General features: G+C 35.4%; 2 protein-coding genes across 20 annotated transcripts in view; one reads left to right on the top strand and one right to left on the bottom strand.

The window, feature by feature from the left end:
• PPFIA2 (PTPRF interacting protein alpha 2) overlaps positions 1–21,055 on the top strand; it is a 468,314-nt gene extending 447,259 nt beyond the window's left edge. For 9 of the 19 annotated variants that reach the window (XM_072772907.1, XM_072772912.1, XM_072772913.1 and 6 more), the window contains 7 exons: positions 404–597; positions 5,761–5,858; positions 11,548–11,723; positions 12,745–12,813; positions 16,150–16,309; positions 17,529–17,620; positions 19,665–21,055. In XM_072772907.1, the coding sequence (XP_072629008.1) occupies positions 404–597; positions 5,761–5,858; positions 11,548–11,723; positions 12,745–12,813; positions 16,150–16,309; positions 17,529–17,587 (756 nt within the window). In that variant the 3' untranslated portion in view covers positions 17,588–17,620; positions 19,665–21,055. The remainder of the gene's footprint in view (positions 1–403; positions 598–5,760; positions 5,859–11,547; positions 11,724–12,744; positions 12,814–16,149; positions 16,310–17,528; positions 17,621–19,664) is intronic. The other 10 variants (XM_072772923.1, XM_072772911.1, XM_072772908.1 and 7 more) reach the window with 2 other exon arrangements.
• Positions 21,056–21,808: 753 nt separating this feature from the next.
• ACSS3 (acyl-CoA synthetase short chain family member 3) overlaps positions 21,809–24,434 on the bottom strand; it is a 142,226-nt gene continuing 139,600 nt past the window's right edge. Inside the window, exon 16 of the mRNA XM_072772926.1 lies at positions 21,809–24,000. Within this exon, the coding sequence (XP_072629027.1) occupies positions 23,932–24,000 (69 nt within the window). The 3' untranslated portion in view covers positions 21,809–23,931. The remainder of the gene's footprint in view (positions 24,001–24,434) is intronic.

The raw sequence follows: 24,434 nt of genomic DNA, 5'->3' as shown, positions 1-24,434 counted from the left end.
ATAGGGAGGGTAGTGGTAGCACAGAAGAGAAGGAAATGGTGGAGTATTAGCTGACAGATAAAAATCAATTAGATTAAATAAACTTACCTATACAAAAGATCTTTAAGCTCAGCATTTATATTAGGCCATTAATTCCATTTTAAATTAAAATGCATATTTGTGTAGGATGTGATTTCTTCCAAGAATACAAAGTGAACACGATCACTTTCTATAAGCAGATACCATGGTACATGTACCCAGAGTTCCATTTTGTCAAATTAAATACTTAAAGGGTAAATGTTATTTCTGCTTTTTTCCCCATATAGCAGAGTAATTAAATGTTAGTTATAATAATATGTAATATACTTCTATTACCATCTCATCTTGTTGGCTAAGAAACTTGACTGCTATAAAACAATTCTAGTGTCCGGTTTTTCTACAGACTCTGGCTTACGGAGATATGAACCACGAGTGGATTGGAAACGAATGGCTTCCCAGCCTGGGGTTACCTCAATACAGAAGTTATTTTATGGAATGCTTGGTAGATGCAAGAATGTTAGATCACTTAACAAAAAAAGATCTCCGTGTCCATTTAAAAATGGTGGATAGTTTCCATCGGTAGGTTTTTGTTTTGTTTTGTTTTTTTCTAACAGTAATTAAAATTAAACAATAAATAATGTGTATATTACTAGAACAAAAAGAGATGCCTAGGAAATAGAGAATTGTGCTATTTGCCAAGTGGACATACACTTGGCAAATATTTTCATGCAGCAAATTGCAGGGCCTATTTAGCGTAGAGCTGTTACACATCACAAGCTCAGAGTTTCCAGAACTACACATGTATATAATTCTCATGCAGTGTAAATCTTTTTATTTTTCTGTATCTTTGGGAAATTCCATTTTTGTGATTTATATCTGTGTATGTTTTTATGTTAGGATATTATTTATTGAAAATAAAATTAGGTCAGTTTCAAGTCTCTACAGTTACTCTCTAAAAAGTTACTCTAAAAGTGGTTACAAATTGTATAACCTAGATACAAGAAAAAAATGTGAGAAGGAATTCTTCTCCAAAGAAAATGCCTTTGTTTTCATATAAATCTTTTAGTATTTTAGCTTATTCATGCATTAATTTTCAGAAAAAAGTACTGAATGGATTGTGAAGCAGCTATAAGGACACAAGAATAAAATGCAACCTCTTTTTTCAAGTTGTTTACCATCTAGCGGGTACAGAAGCTTGTTGTAATACTATGTCATAAATGTCACACTGATATCTTCCTAGGTTATGTGAGAAATGGTCAGTTGGATTATGATTCTTTTTTGTTTGTTTGTTTCGAGTTTTTATTTAAATTCTACTTAGTTAACATTCAGGAGAATTTAGTGATTCATCACTTATATACAACACCCAGTGCTCATCACAGCAAGTACCTTCCTTCATACCTATCACTCATTTACCCCACTCCCCTGCTCACTTCCCCCGCCTCCAGCAACCCTCAGTTTGTTCTCTATAGTTAATAGTCTGTTTTATGGTTTTATATATAGTTTATTATGATGATAATAAATATAAATCTAGATGGTTTTGGCTTGCAAAACTCTATTTGTTCACATCCTGTACAACACTTGATTAGCTAGTGAAATGAAAATGGTGTAAAAAATCAGATATGTTGATGACAAAAGTTATGATGAAGACACAATAATTGGAAATCTTCGATTAAACTTATAGAAATATTTTGAATCTTAATACAGTTGATGACACTGTTGGATTAAATTTAGTAGAAGTAAAGATGATACAGTCTTTAAAAACTATTAAAATGCTGAATGGGGAATCTATGATTTAAAACTAATCTAGATTAAGTGAAAACGATATGATTTATACTTGGCACAAAAATCTCAGTTTTGATTAATGGCCTCACAGGCCATATTTAGATTGTGGTTATTGGCAGGTACAATAGAAGCTCTGCTATATGCTGAGGTGACAATAAGAAACTGTGTTAATTTATGGGCATTAAATTGTTATTAATAAAATAGTAAGAGCCTGGTGGAAAAGTTGAATTAATTTTAAAAATTTATTTTATTTATTTTGAGAGAGAGAGCAAGTAAGCACCTGTGCAAGCTGGGAAGAGGGACCCAGGGAAAGGGAGAGAGAGAATCTTAAGCAGGCTTGACTCCCAGCATGGAGCAGGATGTGGGACTTGATCCCATGATCCTAAGACCATGACCCTAGCTGAAACCAAGAGTCAGGTGCCCAACTAACTGAGCTACCTAGGCACCCTGAGAATTAATTAAAGACATTTAGCTTGGATAAGGGTAGACTTAAGATATTTTCCTTTTTTATTTTTTTTAATTTATTTTTTATTGGTGTTCAATTTATTAACATACAGAATAACCCCCAGTGCCCATCACCCATTCACTCCCACCCCCCGCCCTCCTCCCCTTCTACCACCCCTAGTTCGTTTCCCAGAGTTAGCAGTCTTTACGTTCTGTCTCCCTTTCTGATATTTCCCACACATTTCTTCTCCCTTCCCTTATATTCTCTTTCACTATTATTTATATTCCCCAAATGAATGAGAACATATAATGTTTGTCCTTCTCCGATTGACTTACTTCACTCAGCATAATACCCTCCAGGTCCATCCATGTTGAAGCAAATGGTGAGTATTTGTCATTTCTAATAGCTGAGTAATATTCCATTGTATACATAAACCACATCTTCTTTATCCATTCATCTTTCAATGGACACCGAGGCTCCTTCCACAGTTTGGCTATTGTGGACATTGCTGCTAGAAACATCGGGGTGCAGGTGTCCCGGCGTTTCATTGCATCTGTATCTTTGGGGTAAATCCCCAACAGTGCAATTGCTGGGTCGTAGGGCAGGTCTATTTTTAACTCTTTGAGGAACCTCCACACAGTTTTCCAGAGTGGCTGCACCAGTTCACATTCCCACCAACAGTGTAAGAGGGTTCCCTTTTCTCCGCATCCTCTCCAACATTTGTGGTTTCCTGCCTTGTTAATTTGCCCCATTCTCACTGGTGTGAGGTGGTATCTCATTGTGGTTTTGATTTGTATTTCCCTGATGACAAGTGATGCAGAGCATTTTCTCATATGCATGTTGGCCATGTCTATGTCTTCCTCTGTGAGATTTCTCTTCATGTCTTTTGCCCATTTCATGATTGGATTGTTTGTTTCTTTGGTGTTGAGTTTAAATAAGTTCTTTATAGATCTTGGAAACTAGTCCTTTATCTGATATGTCATTTGCAAATATCTTCTCCCATTTTCCTATCGTTTGATATTATTACATGATGGAAGAATAATATTTGCTCTGTTGAACATGTGCTTTTCTGGTTCAGATAAATGCAGATAGTAGGGTGAAGGATTTCTGTTCAATATAAGGAACAGCTTTGTATGACTCTCAGTTGCTCTATAGTATACAGATTGTTAGTGAGTTCCCTGTCCCTGAACTCAAATCTTGTGTGGTTGTATTAGATATTTGAATATTAGAATCTTTGATGACATATTTGTGCCTGTTTCCCATTCTTCACTAAACTGAGTTTTAATTGCTTTATATATACTTATGTTTATATATTATTCATATGTATACTTTTAATTATGGTAAAAATGATTATTATAATGACTCAGTTTTGTTTTGTTTTGTTTTTTTAATAAGAATTCCTGAAACAATGGGGTGCTTTGGGTTCTGGGAAATACACAAGCTTCATCTTTATGCTCTTCTTGGTTCTGACTTAAAGCAGGTAGTACTGACTTGCAGAGTGCATCCCACTGTCTTTATGACCCAGTTTTCCATCTGACAGACAGCGATGTAACGTAATATATATCCTCCTTACAGTACGATTTCATATGACCTATAAAACTTGGCAGAAGCCATTGGTTGAGCCTCCAGCTGCCTAATGTCTACGACTATTATTACATCAGTATTATCTGGTTTTTACACTAAATTAGTTTGCCAAGGTGCCATAGCAAAATACCACAGATTGGATGGCTTCAACAACAAAAATTGATTTTCTCACAGTTCTGGAGGCTAGACGTCCACAATCAAGGTGTCAGCATGATCAGTTTCTTCTTGGCTTGCAGATGGCTGCCTTCTTATTGTGTCCTTACGTCATCTTTCTTCTGCATGTGTGCTTCCCCGTTTCTCTGAATGTCCAAATCTCCTCTTCTCTTTCTTTTTTTTTCTTCTCTTCCTTTAAAAAAAAAATATTTAAGTAATTTTTACACTGAACATGGGGCTCAAACTCAACCCCCGAGATCAAGGGTCACACACTCCTCTGAGTCCACCAGACACCCCCCAAATTTCCTCTTCTCATGAGGACACCGACCAGTGAGACTGGAATAATACCTACCCTAAGGGCTATATTTTAATTTATCTTTTATTTATTTTTATTTTTTTAATTTAGTTATCTTTTAAAAAACACTATCTTCAAATATAGTCATATTCTGAAATACTGAGGGTCAAGGCTTCAATATTTGAATTTGAGAGAATATAATTCAGCCCATGAACTTGGATTTGTTTTCTGATTTCCTCTGATTCTGAACTATGTTAACTCAGCATTGTTCTTACTAAAAGGCAAAGCTTAGAAATGCATTCAGTTCTTGGGTGTCACCTGGCCAGTGTGTATGTCTAAACTTGCGTGTGTTTCTAAACAAGAAATCACGAATGACAATGCTCTTTACTCTTGAAGCCTAGAAATTCTTTTTTTCCTATTATACTCTTTCACATCCTTTCTGTCTAATATCACCAAGTCTTCTTGTTTCTTCCCTCTGAACATCTCTGGTTTCTGGATTTTCTTTCTATGCTCATGGCAGTTGTTCATTTGTGCCCTTTATTTTTGCAGCATTGACCCCTTCATTGATTCCCCTAACCCTAGCTTCACCTAGTCTCCCTATCTCCGATTTTGCTGCCAGGTTAGTCTTCTTACATCAAAACCTCTTATGATCAATTCTTTCCCCTGTGAAAACCATCCAAATAGTTCTCTAAAGCCGGGATGTATTCCAAGCTTACACTGAATGCAAGCTTTCCTGAATGTTACCCCATTCTCCATATGTAATCCTATTCCTCCTTCCTGGCGTGGATTTCCAACTCTGTATAGTATGTCTCACTATCACCACACATTTAAAATTTCATTGGCAAACCTGTGTTCATGGTGCTACCTTTTCTTTAACAACCCTTTCTCTGCTACTTGACCTTTAAGGATCAATCAGTTTTCTACTCTTCCACAATATCCTTTCACTCAAATTTCGTATCTGCTGATTTCTTTCACATACTCTGTATCACTGAGGGGTGGTGGCTCTTCATGTTGATAATGCGGTTCTCTATCTTGTTTTAACTTATTAATGTTTTTATATTATTTTTCTCATCAGCTTCAGAAGAAAGCATTCATTTTTTAAAATAAATTCCTTCCTTTCATCATAACAGTGACTTTATTTTATTTTTTTCCAAATGAGTAAAATGTTCATCTGTCTGCAAATAATGTCAAAATAGCCTGATGGAAGACAAAGACATATGGGTGAACAACATAACCCATGGTTATTTTCAAGACTGTGGTTTTCTTATTTTGAAATTAATATTTTTACCCTTTAGAAACATTGTGTGCTTCAAAGAACTGTAGTTTATTTCCCACCAGCACTAAAAGATTTAATTACAAATGTAATTTATTATTTCTTTGCTCTAAGAAGTGGTGCATAGTGTTGACTATGCTTAATAAAAGAACATTCATTATCTGCTGAGTAAATACAATGTCTTTTCTTCTTCTTTAAAAAAAATGACAGAACAAGTTTACAATATGGAATTATGTGCTTAAAGAGGTTGAATTATGACAGAAAAGAACTAGAAAGAAGACGAGAAGCAAGCCAACATGAAATAAAAGGTAATATGTCTTTCTTTCGTATCAAATACCTTTTGTTCTGGGTTTTTAGCTTTCACTTTTATGAACCCCAAATGCTCTGTGTGTTACAATGGTCACTAAGTTGCATAACTATGCCACTATTTAGAATAGCGTCATTTGTTTCTCTTCCATTGCTTTTATGTTTAAAACATAAAAAGGATATCATCACTTTGTAAGGTGAATATCCCATCTAGGACATAATCTTGATTTTTTAAAAATTGAGATTTATTCCTCTGAACCTATTAATTATACATTCTGTTTGTCTTAAAGATGCCTCCATGTAGATATTTTTGTTAAACTTTTAATAGAACAGTCTCCTCTATGATTCAGAGAAACATGATATCTAACTTATTTGTAGCAGTTCACTTTAATTTATGTCATTTGAATTTTATTCCAGTGTTTACAAATTTTATTTTTGTAGTATAGTTATAGAAATTATATAGAGGTTTTACATAGAGGTTACATAGAGAATTCACCGCAATAAGTGAGATTAATCCATTAATAATTTCAGCTATAATTATTAAGTCAAAGAAATGATTTAGAGGCATTGCTAATTGGACAACTATTGTGTGTCCAAAAATGTTTGATTTGAATAAGAGAAGACACTCTTACGGATTAGAAAAGTATGGTTATTTAATAATTAAGCCTCTAAATGTTGAGAAGTACCTTAATACACAGGGGAAAGAATTGTTTAAAAGAACGTGTTAAACCATATACTTATTAGACACCACTTTGCTTTTATTATTGTTGTTGACAGAAAATTTAATTGTTAGGTATAACTATCTATGGGTCTTTTTCAGTAAAAGTCATCAGTCCACTTATGTCCATTTATATTTTTTTAAGGAAAAAATTCTCATTAGAACCACATTTTTTTGTGGAAGCTTTTGGATACAAGCAATGTTTCCATTTACTGTTACCCAGGAGTTGATATGTGGAAGCATTTCATCAAATTCAATAGGTGTTTGTACATTAATTGTTCACAGTTAGGCATGAGTCTCTGTTTTCATCTTCACTTCTTTGGGGCTCACTTTAGATATGAAAATAGTACGTATGGCATTTTATATTACCCTTCCCTTCCTATTCAAGTTTAGTGCTGTTTTATTCTTTAGGATTATCTTAAAGTTCTATCATTTTCATTTGTGATAAACAATGTCAGAAATTACTTTTATCTTTGGCAGTTTGGGGACAGCACATTAGTTCTAGTAGAATGGACTTGAATGCATGTGAAGGCGATTGGTTAATATATTTTTCCATATATGGTTCATTGGAAAGTAGATCGTCACACAATAGATTTCTTGTAACAGTTCATTTGACTCATTACTTAGGAGCAAGAAAGTGTTTTTCCATTATCAAAATTGAGTTGTTTGATTTCACTTTACTTTGGGGCCCCCAGGAAATTGCATGTTGTTTTCAGCACATTGTCATTCAGTTGAATTGAAATTTGGGAACTAATTGATCAAAGAAAGACCCTAGAAAGGAGTCTGTGCTTGACGGAACAAAAGATGTTTTAGCATACAAATTGATTTTACCCAGGGGATACCACTTTCTAGTTTTCCTTCTGAAGTATTTTTTTCCAATTAGATTTTATTATGCTTGGTCTGACCACATGGAATGCTTCATATATAAGGTAGATGTAAAAGAGAAGGAGAAATGACCCATTTGGCCCTACACCAGATATTATATTAGTATTTGGCAGTTGCTGGTTGGAGCATAGCCCTGAGAAAAACTGTTGTGATTCACTATGATTATACACAGACAGCTCCATATGATAGGTGACTGAGTGAGGTCATAAATAGCCCCTATTTCCTGTAACTGATCCAATGACATTTGCAGGAATAACTCTTGATGCTGACGAGGGGTCTCTGTTATTATCTGAAGTGTTAATTAACCTTGACCTTAATAAACAGCTTTCTGAAGTGAGGGGACTGTGTGAACATCAAGGATGTACTAAACATTTAATTTGTTGCTAGGAAACAGTCAACACTGATATCTAGCCATTTACTGTTGAGGTCAAGAGGATCCTTATGGAGCTTTAAAGTCAGGCAATAAATTTTGCTTGAAAACAGATTTATAGAAAGGGATCTGATTTACAAGATGAAAAAAAAGGTATGTTGCTGTTCTGAAGGAATACAGTTTAGATTAGTGCCTTATTTACCTTCACCCTATAAGTAAATGGATTAGTTTCTATTTATTATTTTATAAATTTGAGGACTCTTAACCACAGGAATTTTTAATGAAGATATATTCAGAAATATGATAAATATAAATTTCTTAAACTATCAAAATATAAACCCATTTCTAGAAAAAAACAAATACTTCTTATTTACAGATCCACTTGATGCAAAGAAAACTGGACAGTTTTGTTATCTTTTGAGGAAACTATTGTCACATTAGTTTTAAAAAATGTTGTACTTAGTGAAAGCAATTGGAGAACTGATGCTGTCACCATACACACCTGCCCAACTCTTGAAGTGTAAGTTTAGTGCAACCAATAGTTAGAACTAATCAGTTGTGATCAGCAGTTGAACAAAGTAATCAAAATATGATACTAACCATTATATCCCATTTCCTGAGATTTAACACTTCAATAGAACAAGCTAGTGAAAACTCAGAGGAAAATATACACTTTAGGAATGACCCAGAGACCTAGTGAATATATATACTGTAAAATTTCTCTATGTAGTAAAGATCATTGAGAAAGTCTTTTGTTGAAGACATGGGGGGAGAAAGACCCATTAAGTGTGAGGGAGACAATAATTGTCCTATTCCCTGAAGAAATTCCTTCTCCTTTGACTGGAGCCAGAAATGGTAATAAGACTGTGGGAAGTGGGCATTATGAGTCTTTCTTCACATGTTCCTCATTAACTAAAAAATATACATAAGGATTAGAAAAGAGAAATAGAAAACACAGGTAATCTCATGATATGCCATATAATTCAAATTAACATGTGAACTTAGTAGGGTCTGTATATAAAAATTAAATATGGCTAAAAAAAAAAAATGAACTACCAAACTGTGAAGAAAAACATGGAGGGACCTTAAATGCATACTACTAACTGAAATAAAAGTACTATATGATTACATTGCAAAAAACATAGCATATGATTCCAACTATATGGCATTCTGAAAGGGGTAAAACTATGGACACAGGAAAAAGATCAGTGGTTCCCTACAGTTAGTGGAGAGGGAGGGGTGAATAAATGTTGCACAGGGGATTTTTAGGACAATGAAACTATTCTGTATGATACTGTAATGATGAGTACATGTCATTATACATTTGCCCAAACCTGTACAACCACCAAGAGTGAACCCTCATGTCAACCAAGGACTCAATGCAGATTTGTCTGTTGTAACAAATGTAGCACTATGGTGAAGGATTTTATAGTCAGGGAGGCTGAGCACCTATGGGGGCAGGAGGTATATGGGAACACTACTTCTGCTCAATTTTGCTACAAACTTAAAAATACTCTTTAAAAATAAAAGCTACTTTAAAATTTCAATAGAAAAAGCTACTGTATTTCCCAAAGCATTCTTTATACTTTGTCTGGAAAACAACAGAAAAATGTATTGTCTCACAGTTCTGGAGGCTAGATTAAGGTGTCAACAGGGTTGCCTCCTTCTCAGGGCTGTGAGGAAGAATGAGTTCCATGCCTCTCCCCTACTTTCTGGTGGCCTTCTGTCAATCGTCATGTTCTGTAGCTTTTAGACACATTGCCCGGATCTCTGCCTTGATTTTCATGTTGCTTTCCTCATATGCATATGTTATTTCCAAATTTCCCCTTTTTAGAAGGAAATCATCATACTGGATTGGGGGCCCACCCTAATAATCTTATTTTGACTAGATTACTTCACTAAAGAACCTACCTCTCAGGTTACATTCTGAGGTAGTGGGGATTAGAACTTTAATTAGGACACAATTCAACCCATAACAACAACAAATTTACCAGAATGGCCCAAAAATAAGCAAATAAAACAAAAACATATGAAAAATACAAAGTATTGGTAAAGATGCAGATTTTTATCCATTGCTTGTGGGGGTTTAAACTGTGAGAGTGGAATTTATTTAGCATCTATATTATGGATATTCAAAGCAGCACTCTCCTTAATAACCCACAATGGAATCTGGCCAAACATCCAGTCCATCACCAGTAGAATGGATCAATTATGGCATAATCCTACAATGGGATACTAAATAATGGAAATAAACAAGATACTTCTGTTTTCCATAGCACGGATGAATCCCACATTGAGTGAAAGACACAGACACAGAAGTAGTTTTGTACAACTTCATTGATAACAGCTAAGGAAAGCAAAACTAAAAAGCAAAACTAACCTATGCTAAGAATAGTTAATATATTGGTAACTGTTGACATGAGGACAGGGACTGAGAACATGAAAGGAGAGGTCTCTATGGGGCCGAAGTACCACTTTATTGCTTTGATGGTATATACAAATCTAACTTGACTATAAGTGAATGCATGAGGACAAATTAGTAATGCTTTTGGAAAACTTAAACAATATATAAACACTCTCTGTCCCCCCCCCAAAAAAAACCCTCGAATATTACCCTGATTTTTATAGACTTTTATAACATAAATGGAGGAGGATGAGGGAAGATAAACTTAGTTAAGATTAAGAATATTTCCCAAAGTATTCTTTATATTTTTTGGGGAGAAGCTATACATTTCATTCATATAGAAAAAAATTAACAGGAAAACTTAACTTTTACTGCTCTAGTAAATTATGGGTTTCATTTTCCTTTATACAAGATTAGGAAAAAACCGTTTTCAGTTTTTTACATTCCCTTTTAAGTTCCTTAACATTCTTTCTTTTCTGTGAAACATTCTGGTTCTTCTAGTTATTATACTGGTTTTTATGGAGAATGCTATCAACTCATAAGAAGAAATGGGAACAAATCGAAGATGAAATAATACTTTGGTATGTTTTGGTCTAAGGAAAGGCATACATGACATTTTTCTCTAAAGATTTTAGTTTGAGAAAATAAAATCCAAAGCATTTTATCCCTCAATAAAATGCTACTTTTCAACCTAAAGGGAAAACAACCTGTGACTTGACTGAGTGCTTGATTTTTGCATGAGTATGTGATTGAAAAATAATGAATTTCAAGGTAGTGGGGTAAGTAGCAAACTATGGAATCCCTCTTCTAGCTTACTGTTCTTTGATTTATGCTTCAGGTAAAAAAAAAAATATCTCTTCTATATTCAATATTTAAGTAGTGGTTAAAAAGCAATGATGAAGAACCATGTTAACCTCTCATCTTGCTCTCTTTACTGAAGAGCTATGTATCAAGACACAAATAAGAAATGTCCCCCATCTGGTGATAAAACCACTGAATTTCAGACAGACCCCTAGAGCTCTAAAATGAAAACAGGAAGCACTTTGAGACACTGCGTTCTGTGTGATAGAAGTGCTCTTCAGCGATAACAAACATTCTTCAAAGGACAACTTTTTTTTTTCTAGGCCAAAAGTAGCATAGGTTAGTTACAAGAATGGTGAAGACATGCAACCCAAGGGGGCCGGGAGCATCAGGGACTGAATAAAAAGATAGGCATAAATGCTACTTGGCCAGACACTTGTGCCTCACTGAAGCCAGCAGGTTTGTTTGTGATGCAAAATACTGCAGCCTAAAATGATGCACCTCTTTCCCTAGATGTGTTGGTGTGGAGCAATGATCGAGTTATTCGCTGGATACAAGCAATTGGACTTCGAGAATATGCAAATAATATTCTTGAAAGTGGTGTGCATGGCTCACTTATCGCCCTGGATGAGAACTTTGACTACAGCAGCTTAGCTTTATTACTACAGATTCCAACACAGAACACCCAGGCAAGCCCCTTTATGCCGTAATTGTGCTGTGTCCTAGTTTATATGACAATAAACTAAACTTTTAGGGAAAAAAAGTAAAAGTTGGCTGCGTATTCATGATGCCTAATGAGAGTTAGCTCAGCTCAGCCTTTGAAATAGGTCAGTGGGGCTTTAATTTCAAGCTTACTGGATTTCTAGCCAAAACAAAATCATAAAATTAAGCAGAAAAAGGGATTTAGGGGTTATGTAGTCCAACCTTCCACCTGAATGCCAGATTTCCCAAAACAATATCCCTGGCAGATGGCTTTCAGTCTCTGCCTCTCTGAGAGGCGGTCATTCCTATTCATATGTCTGAATTAGACAGACACTTAGCAGTGACTGTGCCACTGATTCCCCAACCTGGGTAATTATTTGAAATCTCCAGAGTTCTTTAAAAAATGTAAAATAAAGCCTGTGAGCTTCATCACAGGCCTAAGAAATCAGATATCCAGTGATAGATACGGTGTAGGAATCCCAATTATCTAAAGTTTCCCCCAAATTGATGAGCACTGGGTGTCATTCTATATGTTGGCAAATTGAACACCAATAAAAAATAAATTTATTTAAAAAAAGTTTCCCCTAAATAATGATCACTGGCCAGGTTTGAGAATAGACATGATAAATATCACACAGAAACGTGATAAATATCAAACATAAACATGATAAAAAAATTGGCAGCCTGGACTTTTTATTTTGTTTTTATATATTGCTAAGCTTATATGAAATATTCAGTTGGATGAATATTTTCAGTTAGGTCCCTGGCCCTTGACCTCAGACATCTCTGAGAGGCTCTCTCTCCGCTGTCCAGAGACTAAATACAGAACATTGCCCTGCCTTGTATTTAAATCTAAAAGTTACAATGACTTAAAGACATGAGGTCTAAAATTTTAAGCCCCCATAAATGAAACAGGATGGGTAATGTTGACTCAGATGAATATAATCTCTGTGATTTTGAAAATAAGATGTGACTTCAGTGACGGTAACTGTACTTTGACATCAACAGGCAAGGCAGATTCTTGAAAGGGAGTACAACAACCTCCTGGCTCTGGGAACTGAGCGGCGGCTGGACGAAGTAAGTCCTTCTGTGTCATTGGCAAAGGATCTAAGACAGTCCAAGTCTAAGGCTCTCAAGGGATAGTGCTCAAAGTTCATCAGATGCTTGGTGCTGGAGGGAATCTAGAATTTTCCCCAGTATTGTTCTTACATATTGAATTGTATTACTCATTTGATTTGAGAAGCACCTTTATGAATTCATAAGTATTATCATGTCAGCAGTTAGAAACACTAAGAAGTAATTCAGAAAAAAAAAAAAAAAACAAACAGGCTCTTTTATGAGCTGTGACTGCAAAATGATGTTGAGTGACATTTAAAACAAACAAATAAAAAAAGCAGAGATAACAGTCATCCTGATAAATTCAGCTTTTTATTAAGGAATGTGCTTATTTCTTAATTATCAGTAGGTCTTCGCAGGAAATTTTAGGATATTAAAATGAAGAGAAAACTTGCTTTCAGTAAATGAGAAGCTTTTCCTGATCTCAGATAGCATTATTGAGTCTTCCTTAAGAACATAGGAAAAACACGCTGAGTGATAGGATCTGAAAGCTATGTAGAATATAAGAATCCCGAACATAATATATGCATGTTTAAATTATTTGGAAAATAATAAGCAGGTAAGTAGCCTCCTGAGAGGAAGGAAACACAAGGGACATTGGCAAACTCTGTGCATTGGTAGACGCTGTGGGCTTTCATAGTCCTTCTGAGTTTGTTACAGGGTCTTTCTAGAAGAAGTAGAAAGCAAACCTGTGTATGAAGGGGAAAATGCAGAGATGCACAATTCTGTGTTGCAAAATCCAGGTGTTTCTTAGCTAAAGAAAAGCTGATTAAAATAATTTTGTGAATGAACCCAGCAAATCCTAAAATGGGCAATTATTCCACATACAAATGAGTTGGGGAGATGCTTTTGGATTTATAAAACCCAAGCTTTCCTTTGCAGAGGAGGTTATAGACAGGCTAGCTTTATAGTCTTGACCTCACTTAACTTCCTATAAATTCTTACTCCTGTCCAATCAGGATCTAGTGATTAATATTTTTAAAACCCAGTTAATATTTAAGTGATTTTAATTTTATAAATAGTTTGATAATATTTTTTAGTCCTTATTCTTAATTGTCGAATCAAAAAGACAGTCTACATAAACCCTACATACTTCTGAATAGAGTTATTCTCCTTGCTTAAAAGTTGCAAAAGGAATTTTAATAAGAGCTATTAAAGATCTGTCCTATTGCTATATTTTAAAATATGGATTGACCCCAAGGAGCCAGGCAGAGACACAAGCCTATACGAGGTGGTGTTGCTTTCTGAAAGTAATAAATAAGCAGAAAGGTCTAAATGGAATGTGACTATCTGCCTTTAAAATATGCTGCATCTTTTTCTTATTGTTAAAAGCATGGCTTTTAACTCTGAAACTCTAGTCTCAGGACGCCTGGGTGGCTCAGTGGTTGAGCACCTGCCTTCGGCTCAGGGAGTGATCATGGGGTCCTGGGATCGAGTCCCACATTAGGCTCCCTGCAGGGAGCCTGCTTCTCCCTCTGCCTGTGTCTCTGCCTCTCTGTGCCTCTCATGAATAAATAAATAAAAACAAACAAACAAGAAAACTCTATAGACTCTTTTGTCCTAGTTGTTTGTTTTGGGGATTTTTTTTTGTGTGCATTTTTATTTTTATTTTTTGAGTGTGAGCAAAAATAACTAAACAACTTACCCGAACCAGAGTATACTTGTTTCTGGGGCTGATTACATTCAGATTCCACTAAAAGAATTTGAGAAGTGCTCTTGTGCTTCTATAGCCTTTAACGACAATTAAGTGGGTATCTTTTAACCTCAGGTCATGGAAACTTTCTCTGATGTTGTCGCTTGTAGGTCCCATTAGCTTTCTGCAGTAACGCTATGTTAAAATAGCAGCAGGAATCATTATTTAAATCCTCAAGTTGCATATTTTTGAGTCCTTAACCCATCCATTATAAGAGTTGTATATCCCTATAATGTAATGTAATGTTTTGTAAAACTGAACAATATTTATCTTTCTGCAGCAGCTCTTTCAAAATTCAAGAAATCAGAGAGGGCACAACTGTGAAATTCTGCTTCTTTTCTTTATTTATAAACATTTGGAGGCCTAGGACCATGTAGAACCTGGCAGCTGAGAAAAGGAATAGCAGATGTCTCTTAAACTGTAAAAACTGTAAAAAACTGTAATCTAAACAAAATGTAGATTTGGATAATAACGATTCGCGTAGAACAATGGATATATGTATAAATCATTTCACAAATAATTTTATTTTTCCAAAATGACTCTGAAATGTCAATGAAATTAGCAGACTATGGTGAAGAATCCCTTACAGTTTTACTCATTTCTAGCAATGATACTTTGAGCTAAATATCGATCTCAACGTGAAGTCCTGAGCTAGTAGCGTCAGTCCCACCTACTGGGCTGTAACTTTAGGGGATAGACAGCTGGTCCCTAAGTGAGAGACTTAATCATATAAGAAGATAAGTTCTATGCAGAATGATTAATATTTTCCTTAGAAATCAGCACAAATAATGATTTGTTTAATACAGAACAATACTAGTTAAATACTAGATTACATATCACTCCTTATGAATTTAGAGGAAGATCACTGCATCTGAGCAGATACTTTGTGTGCACACAGGGCGGAGAGCACATCATGATATAACAAAATCAGCAACCGGCATTACATTTGTAAAAGAGCAACGAGAATTATGTTATACGTTTAGTGGCATCTGAGGAGCACGCATATTCTTAACAGGATGGTTTCCTGGGCGGCACACGTTTTTCAATAAATTACAAGTTAGTTCAGTATCAGCTGAAATCTAACGAATAACAAATTCAGAGTTTCTTCCACAGACTATAGGCTATGCTATCTCATATGATCCAGGCTATATAAAATATAGCTTTTCCCTTTCTCTCGTTTACGTAAAAATAAAATTCAGGAAATAGTTGCTCAAGTTTGTGAGTCAAATGCAGTTTGCTCAACACTTCATCCCATACAGTGAAATCAGTTGGCTTGAAGGGTAACAAAGAATAGCTAATATTCTTGTCAGAGAAATTTTGGGGGTTTTACTTTAAGTTTTCAAAACTCTTTACCTCTGTTGACAGCAAACGTTCGAAGTCACAGTAACATTTTTATGAAGACATATCCGTTGCAGATCCCCTGTGTTATCGTTTTGGCGTCAGTAGAACTCTCAAAATAAAGCATAATATATTCCATATGTATGCTTTACAGAAAGAATATAAATAATCAACAGTACATGTTTCTAAGCAAACAGTTTTAAGTACCTGTTGTTATCACATCAAATTATATATATATTTTTCAAATTATATTTCTGTCTTGGCAGAGTGATGACAAGAATTTCAGGCGGGGGTCAACGTGGAGAAGACAGTTTCCTCCCCGTGAAGTACACGGAATCAGCATGATGCCTGGGTCTTCAGAAACATTACCGGCTGGATTCAGGTTAACCACGACATCTGGGCAGTCGAGGAAAATGACAACGGATGGTACAGTAGTTTTGCATTTCTGCTCATAAAGTAAAAAAAATTTTTTTAAAAACTGTTTAGCAAATGCTAGTATCATTTTCTGACCTTGCATAGCTTTCTGGAATTCTTTTCTTAAGTTGGTTTGCTCTGCTTTGAAGTTTACTTTGCTTTCATCAAAACCCAGACTCTTAGAAACTGCTAATGCATGAACCCATGGCACCTCGTTCACATTTTTCAAAATAACTTATAAAATCCTAAAAAGGACAATTTTGGCTAATGTCCACATCTAGGAAGAACAATACTCATCTGCATGATTTGTGTTTCTTTACTCTTCTATTCTCAAAGTCAACAATGTGTTTTGTTAGAGGTTGGATTTGGACTAACGGTCCTTCGTAAATGGAAATTAACTCCCTGGTCAGCCTACGTGTCTGAATATTATGAATTTTATATTTTGTCTTAGAAATCCAGACTCATCAGATATTTTCACCTCTGAGGCAGAAGGCCTTAAATAAACAAGCACAACTATGAGAAGAGAATTAAACAAACACAAAGCCACCAGTAATTTCCCAATTAGTATTATTTCCTTCTGTGGACATTAGACTCGTATTACATACGTCACAAAAGGAGACAGCGATTCTGAAGGAGAGACCACTTTGAAAAAGTAGTCCCAAAGTCATTTCTATTTGGTAGGGATTAAAAAAAAAATTATAGTCCCCCTCTCTTTATTAAGACAATTGCCTAGAATCATTATTTCTTTGCAAGGTTATAGCTATCATGGCCCGTAAGATTAGTGCCAATATAAACCGTGATCTCTGACCTACATGTCTTCTAACCTGTTAATATTACGAAACATGTTACCAAAATTCATGAGGAATTTAATGTGATTAAAATAAGTGAAGAAGCTCTTCAATACTTGGAGGGAAGAAAAAAAATCCACCAGACTGAGTTCTCTAGGAGCACTCTTTGCTTCAAAAACAGAAGCACCATGGGGAGCTGCTTTTGTTACAGGCTTCATCTAAGGAGGGATACACAACAACTCGAAAGTACAGCCGAATCACCCTGGAATAAATTTTCATTAGTAACTTGGTCTAGAGGGAAGGGATATGAGTGGCTTACGTCTGAGAGAAAGGAGGTCTACTGATACGCTCAGGATCCCTTTACGCAGGGGATGATCTTTCTCATCTGAGATGTTTGTACTCAGTCATCCAAGTTCCTCTAAAGCACTTTTCTCCGTTTGCAGTTGCTTCATCAAGACTGCAGAGGTTAGACAACTCCACTGTTCGCACATACTCATGTTGACAAGCCACTCAAAGGAGGCAGCACTGACTTGCTGTGAGTAGCTTTCCTTGGCGGACAAAGAACAAACCACCCCAAAACGGAACCTACATAGAGTAGTAAATATACACGAAACGCTTTGGGATGGCCTAGCAGTCCAGAAGGGAGATAACCCCTTTGGATGGCTAGAGGGCTTCTAGAAGACAAGTCTTAATATTGTAGCTCTTGATCTAGTCTTTCCCATCACCATCTGTCTGCTCTGAATTAATGTCCCTCTGTGACAGGCCTGCCACTGTCTTATTACACCTCAGCAGGCTGCAGCCCAGGCCGCTGTCCCCTACTTTTGAGTAGCATTTAATATTGACGCACATAGCATTTTACTGAGGACGGTTTGGCACTCTCAGAATAACACACTTTTAAGTGAGTATTTTCTATAGGGGAAGCTGAAGTAAGCTGAGGGTGATTCTAGTAGGTACCCAGAGTCAGAGAGTAGCAGAGACAGGAAGAGGAGTTAGAGGTGGTTTATTATTAAAAACAAAAGTATAACTGAAAATTTTGAACTTTCGGTATGTCGTCTCACATCACTGTGATTTATTATATTTGTTGAAAACAGATATGAGTGTTAAGTATCTGGGGCTTACAGCATAGGAACAAAATGAAATTATAAGAATGGCGAATAGGACTAAAACCTTGATACATAATCATAAGATATTAGGCATTTGTATTAAGAGAAATACTAGCTGATGGAATCTACTTCCAAGCCCATATAAAAAATGGAGTTTTACTGAAAACCAGTCATAGTAAGACTGTGGTTTCCTTAGGTTATTCATGTCAAATGCTCATGAAACTTTTTTTTTAACCTACAACTCAGTTTTAGCACAATATTTACCACTTAGGATGAGTTAATATTTTGGAAAAATAATATTTAGAGTCCAGTGTGTGCACAGGGATGGGGAGAGGAAACAGTTGTAGGCAGAGGAACAGCTCATCTTGTGCTGTTTATTCATTGCCTTGAACTAAAAGCTCCGTGCAATTTATTGCTGGTCTTCGGGGCCTCAAGTGGGAGCTGGTACGCTGCCTTATTTGGGTCACTCTTTGAAGCTGCTGATAAAACAAAAAGCTTTCTGATAAGAGATTTAATTTCAGAATGTAAAACCTAACATTAAAAATTTAATTACGGTATACAATTTGGCATCTAATTAGGCATGATCTAAAGGATATAATGATTTGGCTAAATAAGAGGCTTTCCAAAATACTGTTTGTAATAGCTTCTACACATAACATGATAATTTCCCCAGGAACTGAATACTTCACTAATTTACAAATGACTATTTAATATGTTGAGTAGTGCTTGCTGCTTAGTTCTTGACTGATGGCTAGAATTGCTCTGTAACTATTTGCAGTCTGTATTTTGTGCATGGCATTCTGGGTCACATTTCCCAGTTTTTACCATTAAGTGGGACGAAGGTCTTTATGGACAGTAACCTAATCTCGGACAACCAATTTCTACTAGCACTTTTGTTATTAAAATAACTCAGAACATATTATTTATTGATTCACTTGTGTCAGGAAAAGAAATTGTGAGCTTCTCCTAAGTATGTTATGGCAGGAAGGAATCAGTGATGCCACAAAACTGATCCAAATCCTGTAGAGTATGTTCTTTCTTGGCATTATGTTTTCATCACCATTAAACAGAGGTGTCTTTTCAAGAGCTCTAAAACTCTGGCTCTGGCTCTGTGAACTAGAATAAGACTCTCTTCCACGAAAGGGGTCAACTCAACCGAACTTACTGATGAGCACACTCGAAAATTTTCAAGAGGACTGCTCACATTTTCTGGGAAGACCTTTGTTTCTCTTCACTGCCATGCTTTCCACAAACTTGAGCAGATCTCGTTATTCATTAAGTTGGCCTGCACAAAATTGGAGAGGAGCAAATGGTAATTACCTAGAGCTCTGGGTCAGTTCCCAGCCGACGTTGTGTTCACTGACTCAGGGCAGACATAGGCAGGCTGCATGGAGGAGCTGGTGCCAGCAGTGGCACAGGGGGGTCTTCCAGTCGGGGAGCTGCTGGGAGACTAATGATGTGCATTCAATATTTTAGATGTCGTCTTTTCCGTCTACTCTACCTAAAGTGCACTACCATCTCAGAAGACGAACAGCGAAAAACCTTTGTGAAAACTGAATTCTAAGGAAACAACCACAAGTAATGGTTTATTAAGCTGAAAATGTGGTTTGGGGGGAGTCAGATATTAAGTTTGATTAGTTTACTACAATTGTAAGACAGTGCTTAAGTCATTTGAATAATAAACATCATCCACATCATAAATTCTGTACAACAGATGCTTTTATGAAATGGAGCCACTTGTTTTTTCATGTTTTATTGTAATATACTAGGCATTTATGTATTACTGTGTATGTATTTCTTTTTAAATGTGTAAGTCTTATGTAAATGGATATAAATATGATTTTTAAAAAAATAAAATATATGGTTCATGGAGTCTCGAGTGCAAACATTTGACAATTCCAAGTACTGTTTGTATTTTACCATTCCACCATTTTTACAGTTTTTGAATTGTAACAGTCAAATCGATATGTTTCTCCTTCAAGTCTGTCAATACCTAAAGCTGAAAACCTGCCTCTGATCATGTAAAAAAGAATGATTTAACCTGGAACTGGAGCCAAAAATAGTCCTTTAAAGGCAATCAGGGATGTCCTATATCTTTAGAAATAGCACTGTGATGGCTCGATCTCCTTTTCAATACAAAACAGAGCTAAACTGTTTACAAGAGTCAAAAGCAATTATTTAAAAAAAAATTTCTAAGGAATAAACATTATCTTCTCTTGTTACCTGTGGATCAAGAAAAAAAGAAAAAAGAAAAAACTTCTTTACTAAGAACCACATGTTCATCAGATACCTTGAACCGCCAGCCAGCACTGTTCAGTGCATGTCAACCACTGCAGAGTCTGAGGCTCATTTCCATTGAAAAAACAACAACGACAACAACAACAAAAAAACCAACAAAACTCAGAAACCTTTCCCTTTTGTCAATGTAACAGGGCATTAGCCAGACTCATGTCTAATGTTATAAGCTTCTAGCCAAGATGGCCTTGCTGCGACTTCCCTGAAGTCAGTCTTATCAGAGGAAATAAATGAAAGACAGAATGATTAACATATATAGTGTATAAAAGTATAGAAGAGTAATCTCTTCCCTGTGGCTTTATTTGGTGGTGTTACTGTTGTTTATTCTTTGTTTATATGGGAGATTTCAAAGTAAAACCTATTTAATAATACCATTTATCTAACTGCTGATTTTCTGCTGCTTGATCTTATGAAGCGCAAGACCTGTCATTAGTAATTTCCTTTTTGTATTTAATTTGCTATGTTTGCACGTACATTACATTTGTTTTGATGTCTATTTTTGTTTAACAGATTCAGTCAAAAGGTAATGGTAACAGAAACCCTCTCCATTGTCAATAAAAAAAATACTTCCAGTTCTCTGTTTAATCTTTGTTTTCTAGTCACATAATGTTTAACAACTCACTTAGACCATAATGCAAATTGTCCTTTTAGTGACTCTCAGTCTAGTATTTAGCATCAAAAGTGAGTCTGCCACAAGAGGGAGCACTAAACTTGCTTATGGAGGTGATTTTAAATGTTCTAGAAATGTTGCCTGAGCAGAAACAATGGGAAAGAGCTTTCTAAGCTCGTCTGGTCATGGGGATCTTGACTTAAGGAAATGAAATGTAATATAGAAACTATGATACTATAACAACAAACTAGATTTGTATCTACTCTCAATACCTGACTTAATTGCATAATCAGTTTCTCCTCTTTAGAGATCATCTGGTAAGAAATATGAAATAATTTATAATAGACTCTCCTGTATCGAAGTAAAAAGATCAACCAGTTCCCTCAAAAAAGCATAAAATACTCTTCAACGATAATTTCTTCCAGCATCTAAAGTCCATTTAATGAGTTAAGCACAAAATCTCAATATTTTTCCTTCTGACCATCTATCGACTTTATAAATTTTCACATTTGTAATGATGAGAGACTTCTCAAATACAATTTTATGTAAATAAAAATGCTCCTTAAATGTAAAGTGGGTCTAATTTGCATATATTCAATGTATTATCTTGAGCAAAATAACTCAATTGGAAAACAACTTTTCCATAGGTTTTAAAAGAAAGTCTTTAAATCTTTCCAATATCTTACAATAAAAAAATTCTTTGAAGATATCAAAAGACGGTCACGAGGACTTTATTTCAGCACATTTAAATATGATTGCATTTTTAGTGACATTATATTATATTTAAAGACACATTTATTCCAGAATATTTTAGGTACCATCTTGTGAAGGCACTTTCTGTAAGTATGAAATAGAAAATTGCTTTTCTTTTTCCTCCCAAATTTTAGGCAATCTACAATTGAACTGTATCTTTCTTGCCCCACTTTTAGTGAAAGTAACAGTAGTTCTGATTCTTCAAAGGAGATAAATTTCTTCAACCAAATGCAAGAACAGTACTTCCTCCCCAGGCTCATGCACTGTTTTCCAATCTCATTCAACTGGAAAATAACTCAAGCCTGATTGCTAACATTCCCTTCAGAATTGATTGCCAGGAAAAATGTGCAAGAGGTCCACAGATGTACCCTACACACAATTCTCAGATCTGCCTTTGTTTATACCTTGCAAATGAACAATGATAATTCATTCAACTGAAGAATTTGCCATTTCAAATTAACTGAATCTTATATGAAAAAATAAGGTAATTTTTAATGTTTTAACATTAAAAGTTAAGTTTACAGCTGTGATGATGGGCAAAATGTACCCAATATACCCGATAGAAGAGACACTATAAGGAACCCGACAGCTTCAAATTACAAGTTGAATGTCTATTTAGTTGGTTTAATTCCAGATACTAAAATAATTAAAGAGAACAGCTGAATATGTTTTTTCTAGTGTAACAATCAAGAGGCCAATTTAAGCGAATGGGACTTGCCTTTGAGAAGCCATTTATTTATATAGCCTACGGTCCAAAAAAACAAAACAAAAAACCCTATCATTTTCAGGATGTCTTATATAGGTTGTAAGTCATTTATATGAAGCAAACAAGTAATTAAGCTCTTATGTGTTATTTCTCATATATATTTCATAAGCCTAGACTATTATGATAGGACAGCTGCTCTTAAAAATAATGGTCCTGATGAACTGAAAGATTGAGAAATACTTTGAGCACCATCAAAGACTCAATGGGCATGGTATGCTTTTTTTACTTTAAATGTATTCCTTGATAACTGCTATCATGTAGAATCCAAAGTAAATCATATATCTATCTATATCTATCTACTCTGGCTAATTGGCACATTACCATAAGCTTATTAACAAAGACTAATTTTCAATCATTTTTCTTAAGTTCTCAATACTTTTATATAAGTTTAAATGAAGAGATGTGTTTGGATGTCGCTTGTTTTCTAGCGAGTTATTATTTAAAAATTAGAGATTTCACATAAAAATCGGGGTCTCTTAAAAACTCCTGGTCTTTAGCATAATGTAAAAACCTTTATATTTCTTCTTTAAGAACCTTCCTTGTTAGTTTACCACATTTCTGTGTCACATCCTTGTTTTTATAGGAAGCTGCAATCATTAAGTATACAGTCAACTAAGACCCTGAGACAGGAGGAGGAACTCCAAACAGCTCTCATCTCCATTACAAAGAGATTGGATTAAATGACCTCTAGGATCTGTCAGGCATGTGATTTCCCCTGACTAAGTAAAAATGACCTGAAGTCACAGCTGTACTCTGGTATATAACCTTCCCCCAGGAAATGTAGGACTAGACTTATCGTCCTATCTAGAAAATCATCTGTCTAGATGATGACCTAAAACGTCCCATTTTGTCTATTTCACTTAAAATATCCATGCATGGGGACATCTCAAGAATATTAGCAAATATTCAGAATTTCTATAAGAAAAATTACAATTACTTTCTAGTTTCAACTTGAGTTTTAGGTTTTGGGTCAAAGTTACAGATTCTTCATTTCAGGAAGTATTTCTATATTAACGTGTCTATTTCAATTAAAATATTCAAATGGGGTAAGTTTTTTAAAAATCATACATTAGTTAATCTTTTCTTAAATCAAGTGCTATGCAACCCATGTTATAGGCAACTGAAAAAGATGCTAATTGGGTCTACTCAAACAGAAGGCCTAGGTCTTTCACTAGTCTTCAAGTACTTTTTTTAAACCAAGCTTTACAATTCATATTTCAGTTTGCAAGGAATTTCTATTTAAATATTTATTTATGAAAAATCCAAAAATTTGACTCCGATTAGAAAAGTGACTCAATTTGACTCAAAATAGGAAAAAGTCATGATGATTGCTTCAGCACTTCTTCTATGTGCCGAAAAATGCTGGGGTCTTCAATTGTAGGTGTTATCTGGAAAGAAAATAGGAGTCAGATGAATGCTCTTCTTTGAACCCCTTCCATCTCTCAATAATCAGCAATTACCGCATTCCCCATCATCTGATAAAATGCATATGGAAATGTTAAAAAAAGAAAGGAACTCCAAATTTAATATTTTAAAATGTATATATAGGGGCACCTGGGTAGCTCAGTCAGTTGAGCGTCTGCCTTGGGCTCAGGTCATGATCCCAGGACTGGGGATGAACTGGTGTTGGGCTTCCCGCTCCATGGGAAGCCTGCTTCTCCCTTTCCCTCTGCCCCTCCCCCTGCTTGTGCTCTCACTGTCAAATAAATAAATCTTTAAAAAAATAAAATGTATATGTAGTCTTCCAGAGTAATAAACTGTTCTGTTAGCAGAACTATAGGTCCTAAGTGGTATTTTCTCTAGAATCCCTCTAATAAGCCTT

Source organism: Canis lupus, chromosome 13 (assembly GCF_048164855.1).
Source record: "Canis lupus baileyi chromosome 13, mCanLup2.hap1, whole genome shotgun sequence".
Classification (NCBI taxonomy): Eukaryota; Metazoa; Chordata; class Mammalia; order Carnivora; family Canidae; genus Canis; species Canis lupus.
The sequence above is the reverse complement of the archived record's forward strand: the minus strand, read 5'-3'. Positions and strand labels throughout refer to the sequence as shown.